Source organism: Leucopleurus acutus, assembly GCF_964270905.1.
Source record: "Leucopleurus acutus genome assembly, chromosome: 1".
In the NCBI taxonomy this organism is placed as follows: Eukaryota; Metazoa; Chordata; class Mammalia; order Artiodactyla; family Delphinidae; genus Leucopleurus; species Leucopleurus acutus.
In genome coordinates, this window is record NC_139142.1 from 136,861,544 (window position 1) to 136,884,179 (window position 22,636).

The following is a 22,636-nucleotide window of genomic DNA, read 5'->3' on the forward strand; positions in this document are numbered from 1 at the left end:
CTCAGCCACACGGGGCTGAGTGGGCCCTTGGGGTCAGCCCAGGGCTCCTGCCTGGGCCCCAGACCAGCCACTCCCTCCCCTGCTCCAGGAACCGCCCTCCTCCTGCCTCCCAAATTCACTCCCAAAGTAAGAAGCAGCAGCAGCCAGCCAGGCTGGGCTCCACACCGCCTTTAGTCACACTTCTCGCTCCTGATGCTGCCAGCAGACGGGGACTGACGGGGGCTGGGGGACCACTGCATGCAGGGTGAAAGGAGGCTCTGAGGCACAGGGCTCCCTGAGAGCACAGCAGAGGAGGCGGGGCCGGGGGAGGCGAGGCAGGCCCCCAAGACCCCTGCGCACACGCGGGCCGGCACTGCTGGGAAATGAGGCCGAGGGCCCGCAGCCGAGGGAGGAGACCGGGCCCCAGTGCCTCGGGGGAGGCGGGGGGGGCGTCCCATGGGGAACGAGGGCCCCTTTCCTGGGAACAGGCCTGCTGGTGGCAGGCAGAGACTGAGGCTGAGACAAGGCTGACTGAAGAGCCTCACGACGTCCCCACCCCTAGTGAGCGGCTCAGGGAACAGGACAAGTGCGTGAGAACTCTGCCTTCGGCGGCCGCTCAGAAACCTGCAGTCAGCTTCACACGAAGGGGTGCCACGATCCTGGAGTGGGGAGGGAGAGCTTCTGGCAGAGGGAGACCAGAGACCAGGCTGGTGGGTGGCGGGGAGGGCTGGCCTCTGGCTGCCCACGGTCAGGTGGCTCGACACCCCGTGCAGCCTGAGGTTGGGCGAGGATCTGGGGTGCACATACCCCTCCGGACTCAGTGTCGGCTGCTGACGTGGAGGGTGTAGAAGGCCCAGGGCTCAGGGACGTAGATGACGCCCGGGTACTTCTTCCTGAGTACCGGGTCATTCCATAGCCAGGCGACCCAGAGCGCCACGAGCAGGAGGGTGAGGGCAAAGGAGGAGAAGAGGAAGAGGCCGTTGCTGTCCAGGAAGAGGCGCTTGCGCTTCTGGTGCAGGACAAGGGCCAGCATGGCGAAGAAGGTGAAGATGAAGAGGATGAAGATCTGGCCCTCGGTGACCAGGTACCTAAGGAGGCCCGTGCGTGAGCGGAGGTGGGTGCCGTGACAGCCCATCCTGCCCGGCGTCCCTCCCTCTACCCAAGTACCAGGCTGCCCACCCAGTGGGTCAGATTAGCACGTCAAGTGAGGGGCTGAGGCAACCACTTCACTCTGAGCCGTGGCCCATACGCAGCATATTGACTTGGCTTGTAGAGTTACTGTTTTTTAAAACATAGAGTTTGTTGCCAGTATGTAAATAGCAGATTACCTGCCAATGTGGAGTTCTGGTTTCCCTGCTCACCTTAGGCTTGTATTCCCACGTAACAATAACGGATGAGGAGAAAGCAGCTGCTGCCTTTAGACAGAGCATTGTTCTGCAGCTTTGCCACAGTCCCCACCACTCCCTACTGCCTCACTTGATGCCTGCTTCATGCATTTCTGTTACCAGCTTGGTTCCTAAAGGCATCTGAGTTTGGGAATGCAGTTTCAGCTGACGGGAGTTGTCATTACTGTCTCGTTGAAGGCTGGGACAGTCTCATCTCCCAGGGTTCTCTCCATCTCTTAAGGCAGTACCTAGCATGTGGCCAGGAACTCAGTAACACTGGCTAGAGGGCTTCTGAGAGGTTATCTCGTCCACTCCCCTGCCTATAGATGTTGACCCATCCCACTCAAGGAACTACATAGCTCTGCAACTTGGTGGCTGTGTCACCTTGGGGACTTTCCATGACATCTTGGAGCCTCTGTTTTCTTGCTAATAAAGGGGGCATAAATGGCCCTATCTCTCAAGAACTACATACTTGGAAAAGCATATTGTTCAATAAATGGCCTCCTGTAGCTATCACTCTGGTAGTGCTATGGGTAAGAACGGGCTGAAGCTCCTTCCCACGTCTCACCTCTTTCCCTCCACCCATTCCTGTTAATCCTGCCCTCAGCGGGCATGCGGATTTGCCCTGGTGGACCCCCACTGCTGGCCACGGGCAGCCCCTGGAGGTGGGCCGGAGCTGGCCCCAGGAGCGGAGGCCCTTTTCATTTGGCTGGAGGCTTCCCACCAGAGAAGGGCTAGTTGTTTCCAGGACACTCACAATCCCCAGGGGAGCCTTTCTCCAGAGCGGAAGTGACAGAAGAGGGGTAGGAGTCTGGCTGAGGCCTGGAGCCCCTGGAATGGGAAGAGAGAGCTGGAGGGAAAAGGAAACCAGGCAGGGAGCCCCTGAGGCCATGGAATTCCCCACATATCTGTCCTTGTCATCTCCATGATGCTCCATAGTTTACAAAGCCCCTTTCTCTCCCCCTGGATTCTCACCATGTCCTAAAAGGGAGACAGGTGGGTATTATTCCCATTTCACAGAGGAGTAAATTGAGGTCCCAAGGCCTTTACAGGGCCCGGTGTCGGAGATGGATTCTATTGGCCCTGAGGTTGCACTCTGAATGTGAAGAGGTCACACTCAGGCCTGGCTTCCTGGTCACAGAGCGGCCACCATAAGGCAGTCACAATCCCCACTGAAAGAGGAGGAAGCAGGGACCTCAACAGGGAGAGTCTCACCTGGGGTCACACAGCAGCCCTGTGGTCAAGAGCACATTTTCACTCCCTGGCTCACTAAGGACTCCCAGCCTCCCCGCACCCCAGGTCCAGCGTCCACTCACCAGTAGTACAGGCCGCTGGGCACCACCAGGGGCAGGGCTGGCCCTGGCATTGAGCTCTCAGCTTTGGTGGGAGTGAAGCAGCCACTGAAGTACATGAAGAGGATGAGGAAGAAAGGGATGTACCTGCAGCAAGGAAACCAGTGCTGAGCCGCCCGCTGCCCCGTCCAGCTGCCCCCACCCAGGGCCTCTTCCCCGCTCGTCCTTGTACTGGTTCCCTGCACCATCCTACGCAGTCTCACTTCATGGTTTACAAAAATGCCTGGTTCGGGTGGCACTCTTCCCTGGCAGCCTTTCCCGAGCAGGGGGTCCAGGAGGGAAGCAGGAAGATGAGGTCTGCTCCCTGAGCACATGCCGGTCAGAGCCCCGCAGGCTGGGGGGTGCAGGGAGGGGCAGCTCCCTCCCACGCGGCGCTGACCACCCCACTCACTCCGTGTGTGTGTGTGTGTGTGTGTGTGTGTGTGTGTATCTGCCTCGTGTACGCACCCAAATACCAGCAATCCCAGCCCCTCACTGCCCTGGAAAGGGGTGTACCCAGCAGGGTTGAGGAGGAAGAGGCCCGAGGTCCCAGTTTAAAATAAGGTGGGGGGGACAGCACTTGCCAGAGGACTCCAAGGAGCTCTGTGAAGCCCCTTCACCCACACTCAGCCCACAGCCTCACCCCCTTTCCACACACACACCGTCTCACCCCAAAGGTACCGCCCTCTCTCCTCTCCACACACAGGCTGCTCTCCCCACGCACCTGTGCCATCACACCCCCCTTCTCTTCCCGCGCACCACCTTGTCTCCTTCCCCACCTTCCCTCCTGCCCCTCATGTGCCCAGTCCTCTCCTGCTCCTTCGTTTCTCCAGCCTCCCTTCCTCTGTCCTCCTCCCGTCCCCAGCCTCCCACCGGAAGGGTCTTCTGGCACAGGCCAGGGAGAACTGGCAAGAGGCCTGCCTGTCCAGGAAGCCCCTGACCTTCCAGGTCCCCAAACAGAACCTAGAAGCACAGCGTAGGGCAAGTGCGACAAGAGTAAGCCCACCTCGCTCGGGAGTGGAGCCACCCAGGCCCAGGGCTGGCTCCGTCACTAGCTGTCAACCCAGGGCCAAACCCCCTCCCACCGGCCCCAGCTTATCCTGTGTAAGGTGTGGGCCTGGAACAGATGACTGCCCCCAGCTTGGGCCCTGCATCTCCTGTGGCTGAGCCCGCATTCGTGAGGTTTCCTCCACTGTGGGTGAAGGGGTGGGAGGGAGGCGCTCCCCTGGGAGTTAGGAGGAGCGGGGGCACAGACAGCACCCTGCCCCCGCCCCAGTCCAGCCAGACCTGCTCATCTTCCTCCCCGCCTCCATGCCCAAGACCGCAGCCCGACCCGGCGGGGTCCCCATCCCCATCCCCAGGGTGGGGGAGAATGTTTATCAGCGCTGCAGCCTCGGCCCAGGGAGGACAGCCACTCGCTGCCCTCTAGTGGCCGCCGCGGGCACCGCGGGCTGGCGGGAGCGGAAGGCGGCGCGGCGGGAGCCAGAGCTGAGTGACAGCGCTCCCGCCGGGAAGAGCACGCCATTCCGGCCGCTGCGCTCGACACCCGGAGACCCCAGGCCCTTGTTCAGTGTCACCAAGGCCGGCGGCAGAGCTGGCTGGGGCCACGGGCCCCATTACTCACCACATGGAGTGGCCCAGGTACTCGTCGTAGTAGTAGAGCAGCTCAAAGGAGTCGATCTGGGGGCGGCGGAGGCGAGTCAGGGGCAGAGTGGGAGGGGCTTCAGGGAGGGCGCGGGACCCACGCAACCCGGCGGCCCCCCTCCCTCCAATGGCCAGGCCTCCCCCAGCTGCCCTCAGTCCCTCCCTACCCGGAGGAGGGGGCCCTGGTGGGAGCCTACGTGCCACTTCCTAGCAACACAGGAGCGTCCTAGCTTGGCGGGGGCGGGGGGGGGGGGGCTGCCCTCATCTAGGGCACCGTGATAGGCCGGGCAGCCTCTTTGGGCCCCAGGACGGATCGCACTGCCGGGGTGGAGGCTCACCAGCGTCTCCGGCTTGAGATTCTTGATGATGGGGTTCTCGCGGACTGACAGGTGGTTCTGGTAGCCGCTGAAGATCAGGCGGTGGTTTACAGAGTCACCCACCAGGTGGATGCTGGCGCCCATGATGAAGGTGATGATGCTGACATAGATCATGGAGCGCGGCAGGGTGCGTGGGGACCGCTCGATGAGCTGAGGTCAGAGGGAGGCCCGACAGCATGACCCCCGCCTCCACCACGATAGGAGCCGCCCTCTGCTTCCCTCCCTCACACCCAGAGTGGGATGGATGCCACCAGCTGGAACCTCACTCTCAAATTGGTGGGTCCCTTTAGTGGGGCGAGTCCAGCCTCCAGAGTCTCACAGGATCCCTGTGAACCCAGCAGGGGCCAGGGATCAGCACCCTCTTGTGCTGGAGAGGAAACACACTCAGCAGGGCCAGCTCTGCCCAAGGTCACACACACCCACGGGCTGTGCTGGAGGTGACACAGGCATCCAGGCTCCAGGTCCTGCCCTCCCACCACCCCCAGTTCTGCTCCTGGGTCACGGGGCTGGCCTGCTGAGGAGACCCTCCTGTTTCTGAGCGACTGAGCAACCCAAGCAAACAAAAATGAAAACGACAGGGATGCGGCAGGTGCTTCTGAAACTAAATTCTTTTGCTAAAGACCCTCTGAATTCTGAGATTACACCTTCCCTATTTTTTGGAGATCTGAAATGTCTAAAAACAAAATGATGGGGACAGTAAACAGCAATAGTTTTAAGAGCCCTTATGTGGCACAATGCAAAGCCAGCATTGCCGAGAGCTACCTTGGAGATAGCCATCACCCAGATATCTATCTCCCGCAGCTATCTAGGAGATAGCTCTGTGTTCCCAGTGGTAGCTCAAAGTCAGGGATCTCCAGGCCAGAGGAGAGACTTCACCCTCCTTTGCTGCCCTTCCTGCCACCTGGCCCTCAGCTGCCTTCCCGACTGGTCCCTGACCTCGTCCTGGGCGATCCAGCCACTCCTTCCACCTCAGCCTCCCCAGATGTATTATGGCTCCTCTAGCACGGCCTTGTCTTCAGGTGCTCCTGCCTGAAGGTCTCTCCCAGTTCAACCCCAAGCACACCAGGCAGAGGCCCAAATCAAACGCCCCTCCTTGGGGAGGCCTTCTCCATCCCTCCTGGCCAGAGGCAGTCCTGCCTCTCCTGGGGCCTGACATGTCCCTCTCTCACAGCCTTCGTCCCCCAGAGTTAGGCGGGGGACAGTCTGATTCAGGGCACTCCCGGGGCTTGGCACCAGCTCCCTGCCGGGTGGAGGAAGACATGAGGGTGGGAAGGGAGGGCAGGGAGCCTTGGACTGTACCTTGAGCAGGAGAAAGGGCGTGATGATGTTGTAGGCCATGTGGAAGTAGTCCCCCACGCTGGGCTTGTTAAGCGGAAACCACTCGAGAGGAAACACCAGCTGGGGAGCAAGGGGAGGAATGATTTTTACTAGGCACAGCCCCATGAGACCCTCAGAACCTCTTCTGCACACACTTCATTCTTTCTGTGATCTCTTGGGATCCTCTCAGCAGCACTGAAGTCAAGGTGTTTTCAGACAGACAAACTGAGTCCCAGAGAAGGTAAGCACACAGTAGACACAAATCCAGGGCCTGACCCCGTGTCCCTCTCCCTGTGGGTACTAAATAAAGGTCCCTGGGTACCGGCCTGAGAGTTGGAGGCTCCTTTGGGACTCAGTTGTGCACCAACGTTCTGGGTGACCCTGGGCAAGTTCTTCCCCTCTTCAGGCCTCAGTTCCCCCATCTGTAACACGAAATGTGGCCCAGGTGATCTACATGGACCCTTAAGGATCTGGCACTCCAGGTCCTAGGATGATGACAAGATCTGGCCACCCAGGTATGGAAAAACACTCTGTCCACTGAGCAGATGGACCACTTCCAAATCAGGTTGAAACTATACCTTATGAAACAAAGGAGAAAATAAGTGAGTTCTACAAAGATTCAATTCTTCCTTTTCTACCTTCCCTGAGAAAGGCAGGCAGGCCAGGGCTGTTCCTCTGTCTAGAATGCCCTTGTTCCTCCTACTGCTCTATGCTGTGAGTCCCAGCCTTGTCGGTGTCAGTGGGAAAACCTCTATTCGAGGTCAAAACACTTCACAACCTCCGCCCTGCCACACCGTACGCCCACTATCTGTTGATTGAGAACACGTGTAATGACCATAAATTTCTATCAAAAATTCACCCTGCAGAAATAAAACTCTCAGGATATAAGAATCTCAATCTCTTTCTCTTTCTTACTTGCTGGGTGCATGTATCTCTGTATCTTTACCTATAGCAAGATATATATGTTGGCTGAAATACTCTTTGATAGCAAAATACCAGAAATAGGCGGACTACTTGAATACACTACAGTACATCTTTTCTATAGGTTAAGCAGCCATTAACAGAAATGACACCTCATATGTACTGACAGGGAGATATCCATGATATATTCTAAAGTAAAACAAGCAAGTTGTAAAATAAAGTATAAAGTAAAATCTCATTTTGGTTAGAGAAAAAAAAAAAGGATGTATACATATGTTTGCATGAGTAGAGAAAGGAGTGGAAGGATGAGCCTCAAACTGTCAGGGGTGGAACTGGAAACGGAAAGTCTCACACTTCTTTATATCCCTGGGTATGAACTGACTTGATAACTATGACATATTACTTTTATAACTTGTAAAAGGTTTTATTTTGTAGTTATTACACATTTGGGACTATCATGGGTACATTTGAAAAGCTCCAGTGTATACACGAGTTTTTCAAATGTATATTCCTGATAAGCCCACTTAGGGTTATAGTGGCCACAGCAACTCTGAGCAGGATGGGGGAAGTGATTTGCCCTGCAGGAGACCCCTATTAGACCTGATGAGGAGGCTGAGTCCTAATGAATGAGAAGAGCCATGAGCCTGCCCCTGGCCTCATCTCCCCTCTCCCTGTAACACCAGTTTGATGGGCAGCTCCTTTGTCCCCCAGTATGTGGAACCTTCACGCTGCACGGGGGCTCAGAGCAGCTAGTCCAACCAGTCTTCTTACAGATGAGAGAACCAAAGCCCAGATGACACTGACTTGCCCAAAGTCACTTATGAACCTGACTGGGTGCCCTGAGTCCTGGCTCAGTCCCTTTACTTTCACCTACGTTTAAAAAACATGTAAACCTTATGGCAAGCCTGCAGAAAGAAGAATCAGCAGCCACCATACCTCCTCCCCGACACCATTGCCAGGAAGCTTTTCTTCATCCCCTTCAAGTCCTTGATCCCATGTATACAAGACTGTTAGGGCCGTTACTAATTGGCAGGCAGTCAATATGCATGACACTTAGGCATGTTTTTTCTCCTTAAACGTTCCAGGTTGCTCTAGAGTATTCGTAATTCCTGTCTAATGCCCAGGTAGCATCCTCTAGCCTGCATACAGCAAAGCTGATTTACCCAGTCCCTACTGCCGGACACTCAAGTCCCTTCCAAGTTTTGGCTATTATAACAACACTGCAATGAACACCTTCAGTACAGAGGCTGTCTTCTTGCTGATTACATCTTCAGGGCAGATACTCGGCAGGGGTCGTACTGAGTCGGGAGGGATGAACATATTAGGGTTCTGGATAAAATCATGATGGAAGGGGGTGGGCTCTGGGGCCAGAGTGCCTGGGGGCAGGTGCTGGCTCCTCCACTTGCTGGCTGGGTGACCTTGAGCCGGTTATTTGCCCTCTCTATCCTCGACTCTTCTCATCTATAAAATTGAGATTCATGATAGCATTGGTGGGAGAACTAAATAAGTGTAAACACATGAAGAGCTTAGAACAGAGCAAGCGCTCCATGTATGTTAACCGCTATTTCTAGCTGTTATTATTCATTCAGTACAAGTATACTGAGCACGTATCTTGCTAGGCACTATTCTAGGTACTAGTTATCGCCTTGACAAACTGCTTTCCCAAAGGGCTTTGCTAATTTGCATTAGCACTAGCATGTATGAGGTGTCAGTTTCAGTGCTGGATATTGTTATTTTTACCACCCACATGCAAAAATTAACACCTTAGTTCTTGGTGGGAACTCACTCAATTTTTTTCACCTTCTGTTACCTGTCTGTCTGTCTGTCTATCTTATTCGTGACCAGCGAGGGGATTTGGTGCTCTTCCAGTATTAATCTCCGTAGAGGCTCCCACTGGACACTGATGCATGAAGTAGCCTTGGAGGGAAGGGGACAGTTTCACCAGATGACACTAAAAATTACCCAAGGCTCAAGTCATACATGATAGGCAAATTCGGCCTATACTCTTCACCTCCAGAAAAACAATACTATCCCAAGGCTGTGGGGAAAGCAGGTGGGATCCTTTCTCATACCCCACTGTCTGAATTGGTGCTTTGGTTAAACCTGGGTGTGAGATATGGGGGGGGGGGGGGCGCAGTATGACTAGTCAGGCCCCCCCGGATCCCCCACTCGCTGGCAGCTGCCGCACTGGTCACAGTCGTAGAACTAAAGGACATGAAAGCATCCAGACCTATTCTCACAGTGTACTGGTAGAGGCAATGACTTGTCTGAGGTCACTCTGACAACTGAAGTCACCCTGTCTCCTCACTGCTGGTCAGGGCTCTGTCCACAGCTTCACACTCACCATGGCAATGGGGCGGCCAAAGTCGAGAATCCAGTTCTGCAGGGTGAAGTAGAACCAGAGATCAAGGTGGAAGGGAGCCGTGCTGGCAGCCTCATCAGCCTTGACGGAGCTGTGCCTGGGAAAGGGGCAGACAAAAGGGGTCAGCTCTTCTCTCCTCCCATGGGAAGCTTCCCCATGAAGATGAGCCACAGAGATTTGAGAGCAGGAGGAAACACACATGATTAAGTTCTAGGAAAAGGTTTTGCTGGAAATACTGTGGTCCATGGGGAGGTATCCTGGGAGGAGACTCCATCTGCCCTGACCTTTGCTCCTCTATGATTCAGGCAGGAAAATGCCCAAAGGGTATAACAACTGTTGGGTTTTCTTACCTATAGGATGAGGGGGATATCAGATGGGGCAAAGGATGCAAATGTGGCTGAAAAGCATGAAACATGGTGTTGGATGATGACAGCTAACCTTTATTGAACACTTTCTATATTCCAGGCACTACTATAGCTGTTTGCACGTACCATCTCATTTAACTCTCTTAATTCTCACAGAAACCATCTGAGGTTAGAATATTACCCCCATTACACAAGTGAAAAAACTGAAGCCCAAGATGTTAAGCAACTTGCCCAAAGTTACATAGCTAAATATTTGAACCTAAATGATTAGATTCCAGAGCTTATATTTTTAACCTCTAACCCATCATTGTATCCACAGTGATTGGTCCACGGAATGGGCATGTGACCTGAGCTGGATCAATCAGAGCCCTCTGGTGAGATGTGCCTTACAGACTATACACTGAGATGAACAGGGGATCTCCCTTTCCCTTGGTTTCTGAACCATGAGGAGGTAGGAAAGGGGCTGCAGGTGTCCTTCTCACCAACCCACAGTGAAACCTAAGAAGGAAGGCAGCAGGGACGAGGTGATGTGAGAGACGTGGCAAGAAGAGGAGAACCATCTGATGACACAACTTTGGATGCCTGTCTCTCCTGCAAAGCAGTCAGCCATCTGCTCTTCACAAATGAGCTGAAGCTAAAGGGCCAGTGCACGTGCCACCTCCTCCAAGAAGGCTTCCCTGATGAAGCTTTTCCCAAAGCCCACTACAGGGAGTGCATCATCCCTAACTCCCACTCAGGCCATGACATCACAGGGCTGGAGTTTTGCTCGTATCTAGACCCTCAAGAAGAAGGGTGATTTTAAGGTTCTCTCAACTCACCAACCTCCCCATCAGAGTACAAATCCTCTTTACAGTGTCCCTGCCACTACTTGCATACTTCCAGTGACAAGCAGCTCACTCCTCCTAACACGACTGAGGTGTAAGTTGTACTGCCCCATTAGTGCCAAGACCAGGCGCTGTGTGATGTGAGTCCATATTCTCCAGAGTTTTCAGCTCAGTACCTGATTTATGCTCAGTGATTACTGGCTGATATAAAACAATCTCCGTTACCAGTTACTCATTCGTTTTAGTGGCAACAATAGCTTAGAGGCACCATGAAGATTTTACTCTGTCAACACTGCTGTTGCTTCCATAACTTTCTGGGATCTTTTTTAGCCAATTCCAAGTATGGTCCACACTGGGCTGCTAGAGCAACCCAGACACAGAGAGGCAAGCTCTTGGAGGATCTCATCATCCTCTAGCGGCAGGCAAGGCGGGTGGAGTGGGCCTTTCCTAGGTCAACTAAGTCTTCCTGTCCCCTCTGCTCAGTGCCCACCACTTACTGAGTGCCGACCGTGTGCTGTGCTAGGAGCTTCACCAGCACCATCTCTTCTAATCCCCACAGCCAGAACAGGAGGCTGTTACCCTCCCATTTTACAGATAGGGATACTGAGGCTTAACCAAGGTTACCCCCGCTAATAAGAAGCTGCATCATAAGGAAAAGAATAAAAAAGAGTGGACATATGTAAAAAAAAAAAAAAAAAAAAAAAGGAGCCGCATCAACTATTCCTTTTCTCAGCCTTCCTACTCCCTCCTTCTTCTGGTGAGAGATGATGTATCCTGAGCCACAGGGAGGGCCAGTGACCCAGGTCGGAGCAGTGGGACTTTTCTAACTAGAGCTGAAAAGAGCATCTTCCTTTCTGGTGCTGGGACGCTAAAGATGAGAGCGCGGGGCTGCCTGTGGCCAAGGTTCCAGCCTCAAGGGACAGCCAGGTGAGAATGAAGCAGCCCTGCAGAGAGGAGCAGGGAAAGAGGAGAAGAAGGCCTGAGAGGGTTCACATTCCCAGTCCCAGGCGTTCCCAAGGCAATGGTTTGGCCACAAGAGCCAATACATTCCCTTTTGCTAAGGGTGCTGTAGTTCACACTGGCTTTCTGTCACTCGTAATCCAGGAGTCCTGAAAGGCAGAGAATTCAAACCTGGGTCTCTAAGGATTCAAGACCTGTGCTCTAAGTAGCTTGCTATTTTGTTGCTGATTATTATAAGCTTTGTGGCATATCAGGAGATCAAGATAGAGAGGGATCGGTGTAGCCTGAAGCAGTATGCAACACCTGCAGGAAGAAAGGGAGCCTGGAAGCATGGATGGGTGGATTCCAGTAAGCAGAAAAGCAGCAGGAGAGCAGGATCAAAGGCCTGGAGGTGGAAGTGAGAAAGGTGCTGAAGGGAGCTCAGATGCCTGGCTTATTGGTGGAAGGAAGAGGAGGGGCTGCTGGGCCTTTGGACGGGGGCAGACGTTCAGTCATTGTCTGAGACAAGTGACTGGTATAGAGGCCCCACCGTGCCCCTTCCCTTTGTGACCATCAGGGAAAGGCCTCAAAAAGCAGATGGTGGCAACCTCCGGACCTGAAGAACTTGGATGGGGAAGGAGAGTGACAGTCCTCAGTGTTTTATTCTGGAAACCTTCAAACTGGGCAAAGAGCAGGATGTTTGGTACAGGAAATAAAGGCGTTTTGAAAGCCTGGGAAGCACTTAAGTGTGGGTCTCTGGAAGCTGTGGATACGAAGCACACACTAGGGGCTCAGGGACTATTTCCTCTTCCACCTCAGGAGGCACTCAGTCAAGGGGGACCCCCATCAGGAGTCCAGCCTGGCTGAGCAGAGCAGGAAGAAAAAGGGCAGGTGCAGGGCAGACACCTAACTTGGGAATCAAGATTCGTGAGCATCTGACTGGTTTTCTCCTGTTGGGACTCTGAGCACAGGGGGCAGATCATGAAGGGTGAAGGCATCCTCTCCCCCAGCCCCTCTCTTGGGGATGAGCATTCTCAAACCTAACCCAACTTTCTGACTTCACAGACTTCACACACCTAGCCTCCAGCCATGCCAGCTCTAGGCCTCAATCATCAGAAACTCCTGCTGAGAACAACAGTGAAAGCACAATGGCAGGTAACCCAAGACAAGGATGGCCTTTAATCTCCTCCACGGCTTTACAAGTCTACCATCTGGGAAAACTGATACCACGACAGTTGGGGAGCGCATACCATACAGCAGCGGTCCCCAAGCTTTCTGGCACCAGGGACCAGTTTTGTGGAAGACAATTTTTCCATGGACGGGGGTGGGGGGGGCGGCGGTGGGGGGGAAGGAGATGGGGGATGGTCCAGGCAGTAATGCGAGCAATAGGGGGGGATGGTGCAGGTGGTGATGGGGAGTGATGGGGAGTGGCAGATGAACGAATGCTCACTTGCTCACCTCCTGCTGTGCAGCCCAGTTCCTAACAGGCTGTGGACTGGTACCGGGTATTGGGGACCCCTGCCATAAAGCACATAACATATAGATGAAATATTCAAAGCGGTCAGCAGCCTCAGGCATGGTGGAGTCAAGCAGGGACCTATGAATGGGGACTATAGAGGGACTGATTTTGGTTCTATATACACGATGGTGAAATACCTGACATGACGACAAGTTTGAACAAAAAATGAGAAAATGAAGGCAAAAAATAAGAGAAAAAAGGGAAAGGCAATTAGAAACTCCAGGAAAAACAAAAGCAATATAAGAAAGCAAATGTAACTGTTAAACTTACTGGACTCTGTAGGGAACAATATTTACATGGCTTAACTAATAAAAACATTGTATACTGATTTCCAAAGTTCAGAATCAATCCACAAACAAAATATGGAAGGCAATTATGGTTAAAAAACAGCAGGTAAAAACAAAACAAAACAAAACAAAACAAAAAACAGCAGGTAAATACTACTGTGAACCTTGACAACTTGAAAGTAAAACTATAGATGACAGGAGTTGGGGAAACGGTAAAGAATGCTAGAGATTAGGGTAGGAGACTAATATTCTTTTAAAAAGGAATCAAGAGATACTGCCCTTATTGTAAATCAACTATACTTCAATAAATAAATAAATAGGTAAACTTTGGAAAAAAAAAAGATATTGCTTTACAGTTGACCGTAAAAGAAATAATGGTATATACATATTCCTTAAGGCTACAAAGGTAACAAAGAGCAAAACTAAAAATGGTGATACAAAACCATCTTGTGAAGATAGGAGCGGCATAAGTGAACCAAATCATAACAGGAAATTAGTGGGTAAACATTAGCTTAGAGGCAACTGATAAACCAAGAAATAGCAGTTGAGCATAGCTTTTTTTTTTTTTTTTAAATAAATTTATTTATTTAGTTTTGGCTGTGTTGGGTCTTTGTTGCTGCTTGTGGGCTTTCTCTAGTTGCAGTGAGCGGGGGCTACTCTTCATTGTGGTGTGCGGGCTTCTCATTGCAGTGGCTTCTCTTGTTGCAGATCACGAGCTCTAGGCATGCGGACTTCAGTAGTTGTGGCTCACGAGCTCTAGAGTGCAGGCTCAGTAGTTGTGGCGCACAGGCTTAGTTGCTCCGCGGCATGTGGGATCTTCCCAGACCAGGGATTGAACCCGTGTCCCCTGCATTGGCAGGCAGATTCTTAACCACTGCGCCACCGGGGAAGCCCTGAGCATAGCTTTTGAGTGTGGACTTTGGAGATTGCCTGGGTTCATATCCCAGCTCTACCACTAACCAAATCTTGAGCAAGTTACCTCCTGGGCCTCAATGTTCTCATCTGTAAAATGGGGGATAATACTAGATCTTACGTCAAGAGTTGTGGCTGAGTTAAATTATGGAAAAACTTTTTCTTTTTTTTAAATGCAAAAACTTAAGAGCAGGGCCTGGCCCACAGAAAGTGGTATGTACGTAGTATTTGTTATTATTATTTAGAAATATGAATTTAATTCTGGTAGAAACAGTTAAAAGAAGCTAACATGGTTGTCTCTGGTACTAGGGAGAGGTGGAAAAAGGGCCACTGCTTTTTACTCTAAGCCTGTCTGTGCAGTTGTATTTAATCATGGGCATGTATTACTTTGATTACAATACAAAAAACTGTCAACAGAGCAGGTGGAAGCTGGAATAGAGTCCCTTGAAAGGTAGTGAGCACCTTGTCATTAGAGGTATGTAAGCAAAGCATGAATGCAGCAGAGGAAATCCAAGCATCCTAGGAGTCAGACAGGATGATTCTGCCTACTGTCTTGTGCAGCAATGATATTGAGAACCGGCCTACAGGCACCCAATGAGGGGGGGGCAGAGACACCCTGGAAGACAGCCAGCCTCTCATGCCATCCCCACGAGCAACCTGGATGGTGGGGAGCTCATGCAGGAGTAAAGAGGAATAGCCAGAGTGGAGTAGTAAGAACAGAAAACAGAAGCCCTGGGTTTAGGCCCTGGTTCTTGCCGGCAAATGATGTAAACCTCCTTAGACCTCAGTTTCTACATATACAAAATACAAAAAGACTGAGTAAGATGCTGTATGTGGAAACCCTGCATATGGTGACCATATCCACTACTCACACGCTGTTCTAATTGGACTACCACAGTTCAAGGCAGTCAAAGACTCCCAACTTACAGGTGATCCGGAACAGAGATGTCCTTAGTAGCATGAAAAAGAGCTACTCTCACCCAAGTCTCTCAGACTTCTTCTCAGACTTCATCCCAAATCATACCACAAACTTCCTAAAAGTGAGCACACTAGTGCTCAAAAGCCTTCCATGGCTCCCCCGTGCCCCACAGAACAAAAGCTGCATCCTTAACCTGACATTTAGGGCAGGAACTAGGGTGAGGCAAGTGAGGCACACAGGGCCCAACATTTAAGTAGGCATAGGGGAGCCATGGAAGGTTTTTGAACACTAGTGCCCCAAGAGCATCTCCTTAATTTTTGCACTCAAGGCTCTCACTCTGGTCCCAGCTCTGCTGCCATTCAAGGCCCTTCACAATCCGTCTGCATCCTCCTGCCACAGTACACAAAGAAAGCTCCAGCACCACTGCACTCCTTGCCTTTCCCAAGCTTTCCCCTGGCTGAAACAGCCTTTCTTCCCCTGTCACCTACTGAGTTCTTTGAGATGCAGCTCAAGCTCCACTTCCTCCAGGCAGCCCTCCAAGACGACCTCTCAGCCCCTGGACTGTTCCTCCCAGGCCCGCCCTACCGGACTGTGGGACCCTCCTAGCTTCACCTTACCCACCGTTTTAGTGCCTGGCACAGCGCTGGACACAACAGAGATGCTTAATGAATGCCTACTATGTGCAATGAATGTCTATAATTTGTAAAATGGTATGAAAGTAGAGTGGAGGGAAAGATTAAAAGGTGGCTTCTGTACCTTTTCCTCTGCCCCAAGCACCTGGTCTCAGCTACATAAACCAATAACTTCCCCTTACTGAGAGAAGGGAACAGCAAGCATGTGGAAAAAGCCCTTCCTAATTCTTTCTCTGGAGGGGAGCTTCCACATTTCGCTGTCTGTTCTATTTACATTCCCACATTCTTTGGTTTCTCGGGGCAAGGAGTGAGTCTCCTGTTAATATCAGAACCCAAGTCAAGTTTAGAGGCACCCCGAGAACTCGGGTTGGCGCCCGGGGCTTGCAGGCGCGTTGGGGTCCCTAGTGAGCAGAGATGTCCTCTGGGCCCGCCGCCGACGTCCCCACCCCGAGTTTCCTGGACCCCAGCTGAGTGACTGTCCTAGAGCGGGCCGGGCCGCTGGGCAGTTGAACCCCGCCGCTGAGCCTCCCTGGGCACGGGGTTCCCCCAGGAAGAGAAAGGAGCGCGGAGGCGGGGCTCAGGGGAGTGAACGAGAAGCAGCTGCAGAGATAGCGCGTGGACTACCCACCCGGGCTCCGTGGCCCCGGTCCCCCGCCCTCCCCGTCACGTGGCGGGGCTGTGGTTCAGCTCCGCCCGGCGACGCGCGCCCACCTGGCCTGCAGGAAGGAGGCGCCCGGCTGCGCGCCCGGGCCACCCGCCGCTCCCGGGTGCTGCCGCCTCCGTGCCGCCGCCTCCATGGCTGCCCCGCCGGCCGGGCCCTCCGCCCCGCTGCCCCGAGCTGGAAACGGGCTTGGCTGGCCTGACTGCCGCGAAAGCAAACACCCAGCGCCGGTCCGGACCGGCGGGAGAGCGCTCGGCCCCAGAGGCCCGGGCCAGAGGAGGGGCGGCGGGGGGCGGGACAAGAGACGCGCCGCGGGAGCGCGGGAGGCGGGGCCGGCTCCGCACGGGGAAGGAGGGGCCCGATGACTGTGGCGTCCCAGGCAGTGGGTGGGGACCGATGCAGGAGGGCACAACGTGTAGCCTAATGGAGCTGGGATCTGCTGGGGTCCCCTGCGTGGCCGGTGGCGGGAAGCTTTGCCTAGGCTGCCCGAGACCCGCATATTAGATATTAGTCTAGGGTGGGCTAGGGACGTGGGGAAAGACTAATTCGACCCAAATGCTCCCCTGGGGAGGAGACGAGACTGGATTTCCCTTGTCCTTGGGGACGGGAAGGCTTGGGGGGACGGGTTCAATGCCCTTCCCCACTGTGTTATGCACTTTCCTTCCTCAGATGGAAGATAGCACTCCTTAAAATGTCAACCCTATGGCCTTTGACGCTGGGAATCAAAAATCGGTGGGATAGGAGGGTAGGACGCAAAGAAGAGCGAATGCTTTCCAGGTTGGGGAGGAGGGTGATGCAGAATCCATTTCCGGCTTTGTCACTTTCTTGGACTCTGTGGTTTTGTAAAAGTTACTTCCCTTCTCTTCCATGTATTAACTCCTGAGCAGCGCCCCATCCCATATGAGAATGGATGAGCCCTACCCTAGTAGGCTTACATGGGGTGTTCGGGGTGCGGATTGGTAAGTGGTGTGCTGGGGAAGGTACTGAGTATTGTGACGGTGGAAACTTGGAGGGGGTGGGGTCAGACAAGGCTTCTGGAGGGGGCCTTAGGAAACTGAACTCCGTTTGCAAACGTGGAGCAAAGCCAATTTACTGACAATGAGTTGTGGTTGTCCGCTGAAAAAAAATGCACAACCTAAAAGTTGAGAATTATGTTTTATTCGGGGACATTACTGAGAACTGTAGGCCAGATAGCTCAGATAGCTTTGAGGAACTGTTCCAAAGAGGTAAGGGAGGAGCCAGGATACACAGGAGTTTTTGCTGAGAAAAAAAAAAAAATGTAGTCGAACGTCAAAAGATTACCGCTAATCACAAAAAACAGACATCTCAAGTTAATGATTTTAGTGTATGGGAAGATGCAAGAGTCTGGGCTTACTGACCTTTGATCTGCATCTTAACTATCTAGGGCCAGAATCCTGTTTTTCTCCATCCTGAATTCCCCTCAGGGTGCACAGTGGGGGCAGCTGCAGTGGCTGATGGCTTGATGGTGGACAACTTTTTTTTTTTGTCCACTTGGTGAAGGAAAGTACAGTGTTTATTGCAGGGTGCCAAGCAAGGGAGTGGGAGACAAGCCTCAGATCCACTCCAATTTAGTCTTTGAGTTAGGGGTTTTTTTTTAAGGGGAAGAACAAAGAGGTTGGGATTAATCATCGTCTTGTGACATTTGTTAATTGTTGTTTCAGGAGTCCGGATATCTCTGGTTATGATTCTCCAGCCAGGTGGTCCATGGCTGGGGGGGGTCTGTTAGCTCATCTTGCCCTGGAGAAACAACCTGGGTTTGTATGTTAATGATGATATCTATAGTAGCAATTTTAGTACATTAATGATGTTAACAACAACAGTTTTAGTCACCTGACTCTGGCTGATTAGTGTTCAGTTAGCACAGGATTGAGGTCAGAGGGGACAAGAAAGGGAATAAAGTTTTGGAGAGATTAATCATGAATTCAGTTTAGGGGGACTGGGCTTCAGATGGACATCCTAGCTGTGACTTTGGACTTCTGAGCTGACAATGAAGTCTGAGCAGAAGTCCACCAAACACATGAGGAGTGGGGAAGAGTGTTCCAGTCAGAGGGGACAGCCAGCCAGGGGGCTTGGCATCCAGAGAGACCCTGATGTTTGGAGGAACAGAAAGAAGTTCACTGAGAGCAGCAGAGGGCAGGGAGGGAGAGCAACAGGAGTTGACCTGGGGAAGGAACCAGCGCAAAGGAGGAGAGCCTTTATCCAGAGAACAAATGGGAAGTAGTTCAAGGCTGTTGGGCAGGGGAGTGGCACCAACATATTTGCATTTTAGACCCTTCCCTCCACAGCATGGGGGTTCGGGGAGGTGGATAAAAGGAGGCAGGACTAGAGACTGGGGCCCAGTTCTTCTAGTGAGGGTCCTGGACTGGTTACAGTGACAGTGGAAAGGAGAGAATTGATGACATCAAGAGTTGTGTGGGAGGTACCAAGGCTGTGCCTTGGATGTCAGGGGTGAGAGAAGAGTTCAGGCAGTGGCCAGTTTCTGCAGCTGGGTGGATGGTGGAGGTACCCCTTGGGAAGCGGGTTGGAGCTAAATGAGAATTCATCCTTGGACACATTAAGCTTGAGGTGGGTCAGGAAGGCTGATGGACCCATGGATCTGAAACTTAGGCCAGACTTGGGAGTTGGGCAGACGGACTTGTGAGTCACAGGAATACAGATGACAATTAGAACCTTAGAGGCTACCTGGGGAGACAGCTTCCCTGTGAGAGAAGAGAAGAATGGGCAAAGCCTGAGAGCAAACAACAGAGTCCTACTGTATAGCACAGGGAACTATATTAACCATAATGGAAAAGAATATAAAATATAAAAGAATAAGCAACCTGTAATAAACCATAATGGAAAGGAATATATATATATATATATATATATATATATATATATATATCTGAATCACTCTGCTGTACACCAGAAACTAACACAACATTGTAAATCATCTATACTTCAATTAAAAAAAAAAAAAAGAAGAAGCCGGAGAACAATCTGCAAGGCAGACTGCCTGGATTTCAACCCTGATACTAACTAGCTGTGACACTTGGGTAAATTGCTCAACCCCTCTCAGCCTCACTTTACTCATCTGTAACAGGGAGAAGCTTGTTGCATCTACTGCATTGGGGTTGTGATGATTCGGTGAAATAATGCATGTGAAGTGCTTAGCACAGAGCCTGGCACTGGTGGGTTTGTTATTCACAACAGTCTGTCCTTGGACCTGAGGTTTCCCTCCATGATGTGAGGGGTTTGAGCTATGCCTACTTCCATTCTATTTTCTTTCCTGTCTTTTCACTTGAGAGACTTTTATTGGGTTTATTCCTTCTCCTTTTGATCAGAGCCCGTAATGTCCCATCTTGACTGTGGCTGGCGCCTGCATCAGGACCATTTTCCATCAGGATCATCCTGGGCTCCAGCAGCCCACAGGTCACACCCCCAATGCCAACCCCAGCCCCACTAAAGGGCACGTTTGCTTTCAGCAAGCAGGGGATGTTCCTGTTTTGCATCAGGGAAAGCCAATGTCCTGAGCTGAAGTAGTGTACCCAAGGTCAGCCAATGACAATGCTCAGACTGGATCCCAGATTTAATTTTGGTGAGTCTGATCTTCCATCTACAGATTGATCTATGTATACACCAGAGAAGAAGGATTGAGGCTGCCCACTCTGACCCTAATCTCTCATTCTCTGCTGGCTTTGCAAGCCTGCTGGGCTCCAAAGGTAGGGGTATGCCATACCTGTGATGTAATCATCGATTTAATAATACCCAGGAGTGGGCTTCCAGCCATTAGAGGATGAGGCTGTGCAGTGGGGCCTCTCTGGCTCACTTAATCCTCCAATCCCTTAAATACCATCAAATCTGCCTCCTGTCTGGAGCCGACAGCTGCTCCTGAGTGGAGGGGAGTCCAGGCTGGCAGGGAGGCTGGGACTTTCGGAATGAACAAGATGAAAACTCCCCCAGCCTGGTGGGATTATCAGCCCCCCCTTTTTCCTGTCCCATCAGAACTCTTTAAAAGTACGATCTGTGTTAGCTCTCAAATTGCATGGAAATTGAGGGGAGCAGGGCCAGGGGTGGGGGATAGAGCAAAGTTGGCACCAACTCTTGGGCACTGAGGGATACACATTTCCAGGAATCTGGCTTCCAACTCTCTGGGGACATGGTTCCTGCCCACCAGAAAGGCAAATGGTCTCAGCTGCAATTTCAGTGAGCAGCATCCAGGGACTTTGCAGCTGGGAAGGTCCTTTGGGATTACACAGACCAGTGGTTTCAACTTTTATTTTATTTTATTTATTTATTTTTATTTATTCATTTTTTTTCCGGTACGCGGGCCTCTCACTGTTGTGGCCTCTCCCGCTGCAGAGCACAGGCTCCGGACGCGCAGGCTCAGCGGCCATGGCTCACGGGCCCAGCCGCTCCACAGCATGTGGGATCTTCCCGGACCGGGGCACGAACCCGTGTCCCCTGCATCGGCAGGTGGACTCTCAACCACTGCACCACCAGGGAAGCCCTCAACTTTTATTTTAGCAGAAGTTCTCACTCTTTTCCAACTAGAGCTGTATGAGCTGCTTTTTAATGTCCACCTAAGATCCTCTCAGCTACACCTGTCTTCCAGGTCTTGCCACTTATTTCACCAGCACAAGCCAATGGCACCCCCCGATCCCCCAAATATCTGGCCTGAGAGTGCAGGAGTGTCAGACACTCCATGGGGTGAACCTTTGACCAGTAAGAGACAGGGATTGGCAGATAAATTCCTTTCTCTTCCTCTTTCTGGGTGGACTGTCCTAAGCTTCATACAGCCTCATTAAAGAAGGTCCCACAAGATTTAGCATCAGGGGAGGTGTATAGCAGCCAGCTCAGCAAAGTCCTCTGTGCCCTCTCCCTCCTTCTCTCTCTCTCACCTCAGCTTCCCTAGCATCGTACTCCATCATAAAGTGTTATCACATAAACTTCTGCCTCAAGATCTGCTTCTTCGGAAACCTGGGATAAGGTAACATCTGAGAAGGAGGCTCCGTGTATAAAACAGATACAAGTGGGGCCGCTCTGAGTGAAGAGAAACAGGGGCCCAGGTACCATCTCTCTTTCCCCCCTACCGTTTCCAAGGCGATGACCAAGGCCTCCTTATAAGGCTCCCAAAAGCCTTTGATCTCATTCAACTCTGCCATTCTGCTGCTGAGGAAACTGAAGCCTGAAGTCACAGTGAGTTAGAAGAAAAGCCAGGGCTAGACTCCAATCTCCTCACTCCTAATCTGGTGAGACGAACCCTCATCTTTCTATCAAGTTTACATAAGAACTTTTGAAAACTTTTCTTTTCCCAAAACATCTTCCCACGCTGGTCTGCCCCAGGAAGGCTTTCCCCCCGCCCGCAGTTTTGTTGAGAAATAACTGACCTACATCACTGCACGAGTTTAAGGCATACGGCGTCATGGTTTGATTTACGTATATTATGAAATGATTACAATAGGTTCAGCTAATATCCATCATCTCTCTGGAAGGCTTTGAAGTCCCCTGTTAGGCTGTAGCCACCACCTGGGAGGCATGACACACAGCCCTCTGAACTCAGAAGCTGGGACTAAGGAGGGCAGACAAAGAAGAAACGGGACAGGGAAGGGGCAGTTATGCTGGGAGAAAGGCAGTCAGGAAAGGCCTGATTTAGGGACCTCTGCTTGTGGGAAACAGTGGTTACACATGGTCAGACCTCAGAGAAGAGAGGATAGGCCTAGGGGAAGAGGGAGGGACCATAGAAGGAGATGGAGACTGGCTTCCCCTATCAGCTGGTGTTGCCTGTAGGACACCCTCCTCCAGGCTGAGGTCATCCTTAAGGAAGCTTGGAGGGTGACCACACTTGGGGGAAAGAAACAGAAAGAGGTGTTTGCCTCAAATTGCCTTCATTAAGAGTCTTGTGGGGGCTCCCCTGGTGGCGCAGTGGTTAAGAATCAGCCTGCCAATGCAGGGGACATGGGTTCGAGCCCTGGTTCAGGAAGATCCCACATGCTGCGGAGCAACTAAGCCCATGCGCCACAACTACTGAGCCTGCACTCTAGAGCCCACGAGCCACAACTACTGAGCCTGCATGCCACAACTACTGAGCCCTGCTCTAGAGCCCGTGCTCCGCAACAAGAGAAGCCACCGCAATGAGAAGCCCGCGCACCACACGAAGAGTAGCCCCCGCTCATGGCCACTAGAGAAAGCCTGTGTGCAGCAACGAAAACGCAATGCAGCCAAAAATAAATAAATAAATTTATTTAAAAAAAAAAAGAGT

At 52.0% G+C, this 22,636-nt stretch overlaps 1 protein-coding gene across 1 annotated transcript; it reads right to left on the reverse strand.

The window, feature by feature from the left end:
• Positions 1-568: 568 nt before the first annotated feature.
• CLN6 (CLN6 transmembrane ER protein) lies at positions 569-16,510 on the reverse strand (the record flags this gene model as incomplete). Its single annotated transcript, XM_082840185.1, has 7 exons — positions 569-1,067; positions 2,681-2,803; positions 4,320-4,375; positions 4,678-4,866; positions 6,016-6,114; positions 9,299-9,413; positions 16,425-16,510. 7 exons carry the CDS (start codon positions 16,508-16,510, stop codon positions 797-799), a joined length of 939 nt encoding a protein of 312 aa, XP_082696311.1. The 3' UTR covers positions 569-796.
• Positions 16,511-22,636: the final 6,126 nt, after the last annotated feature.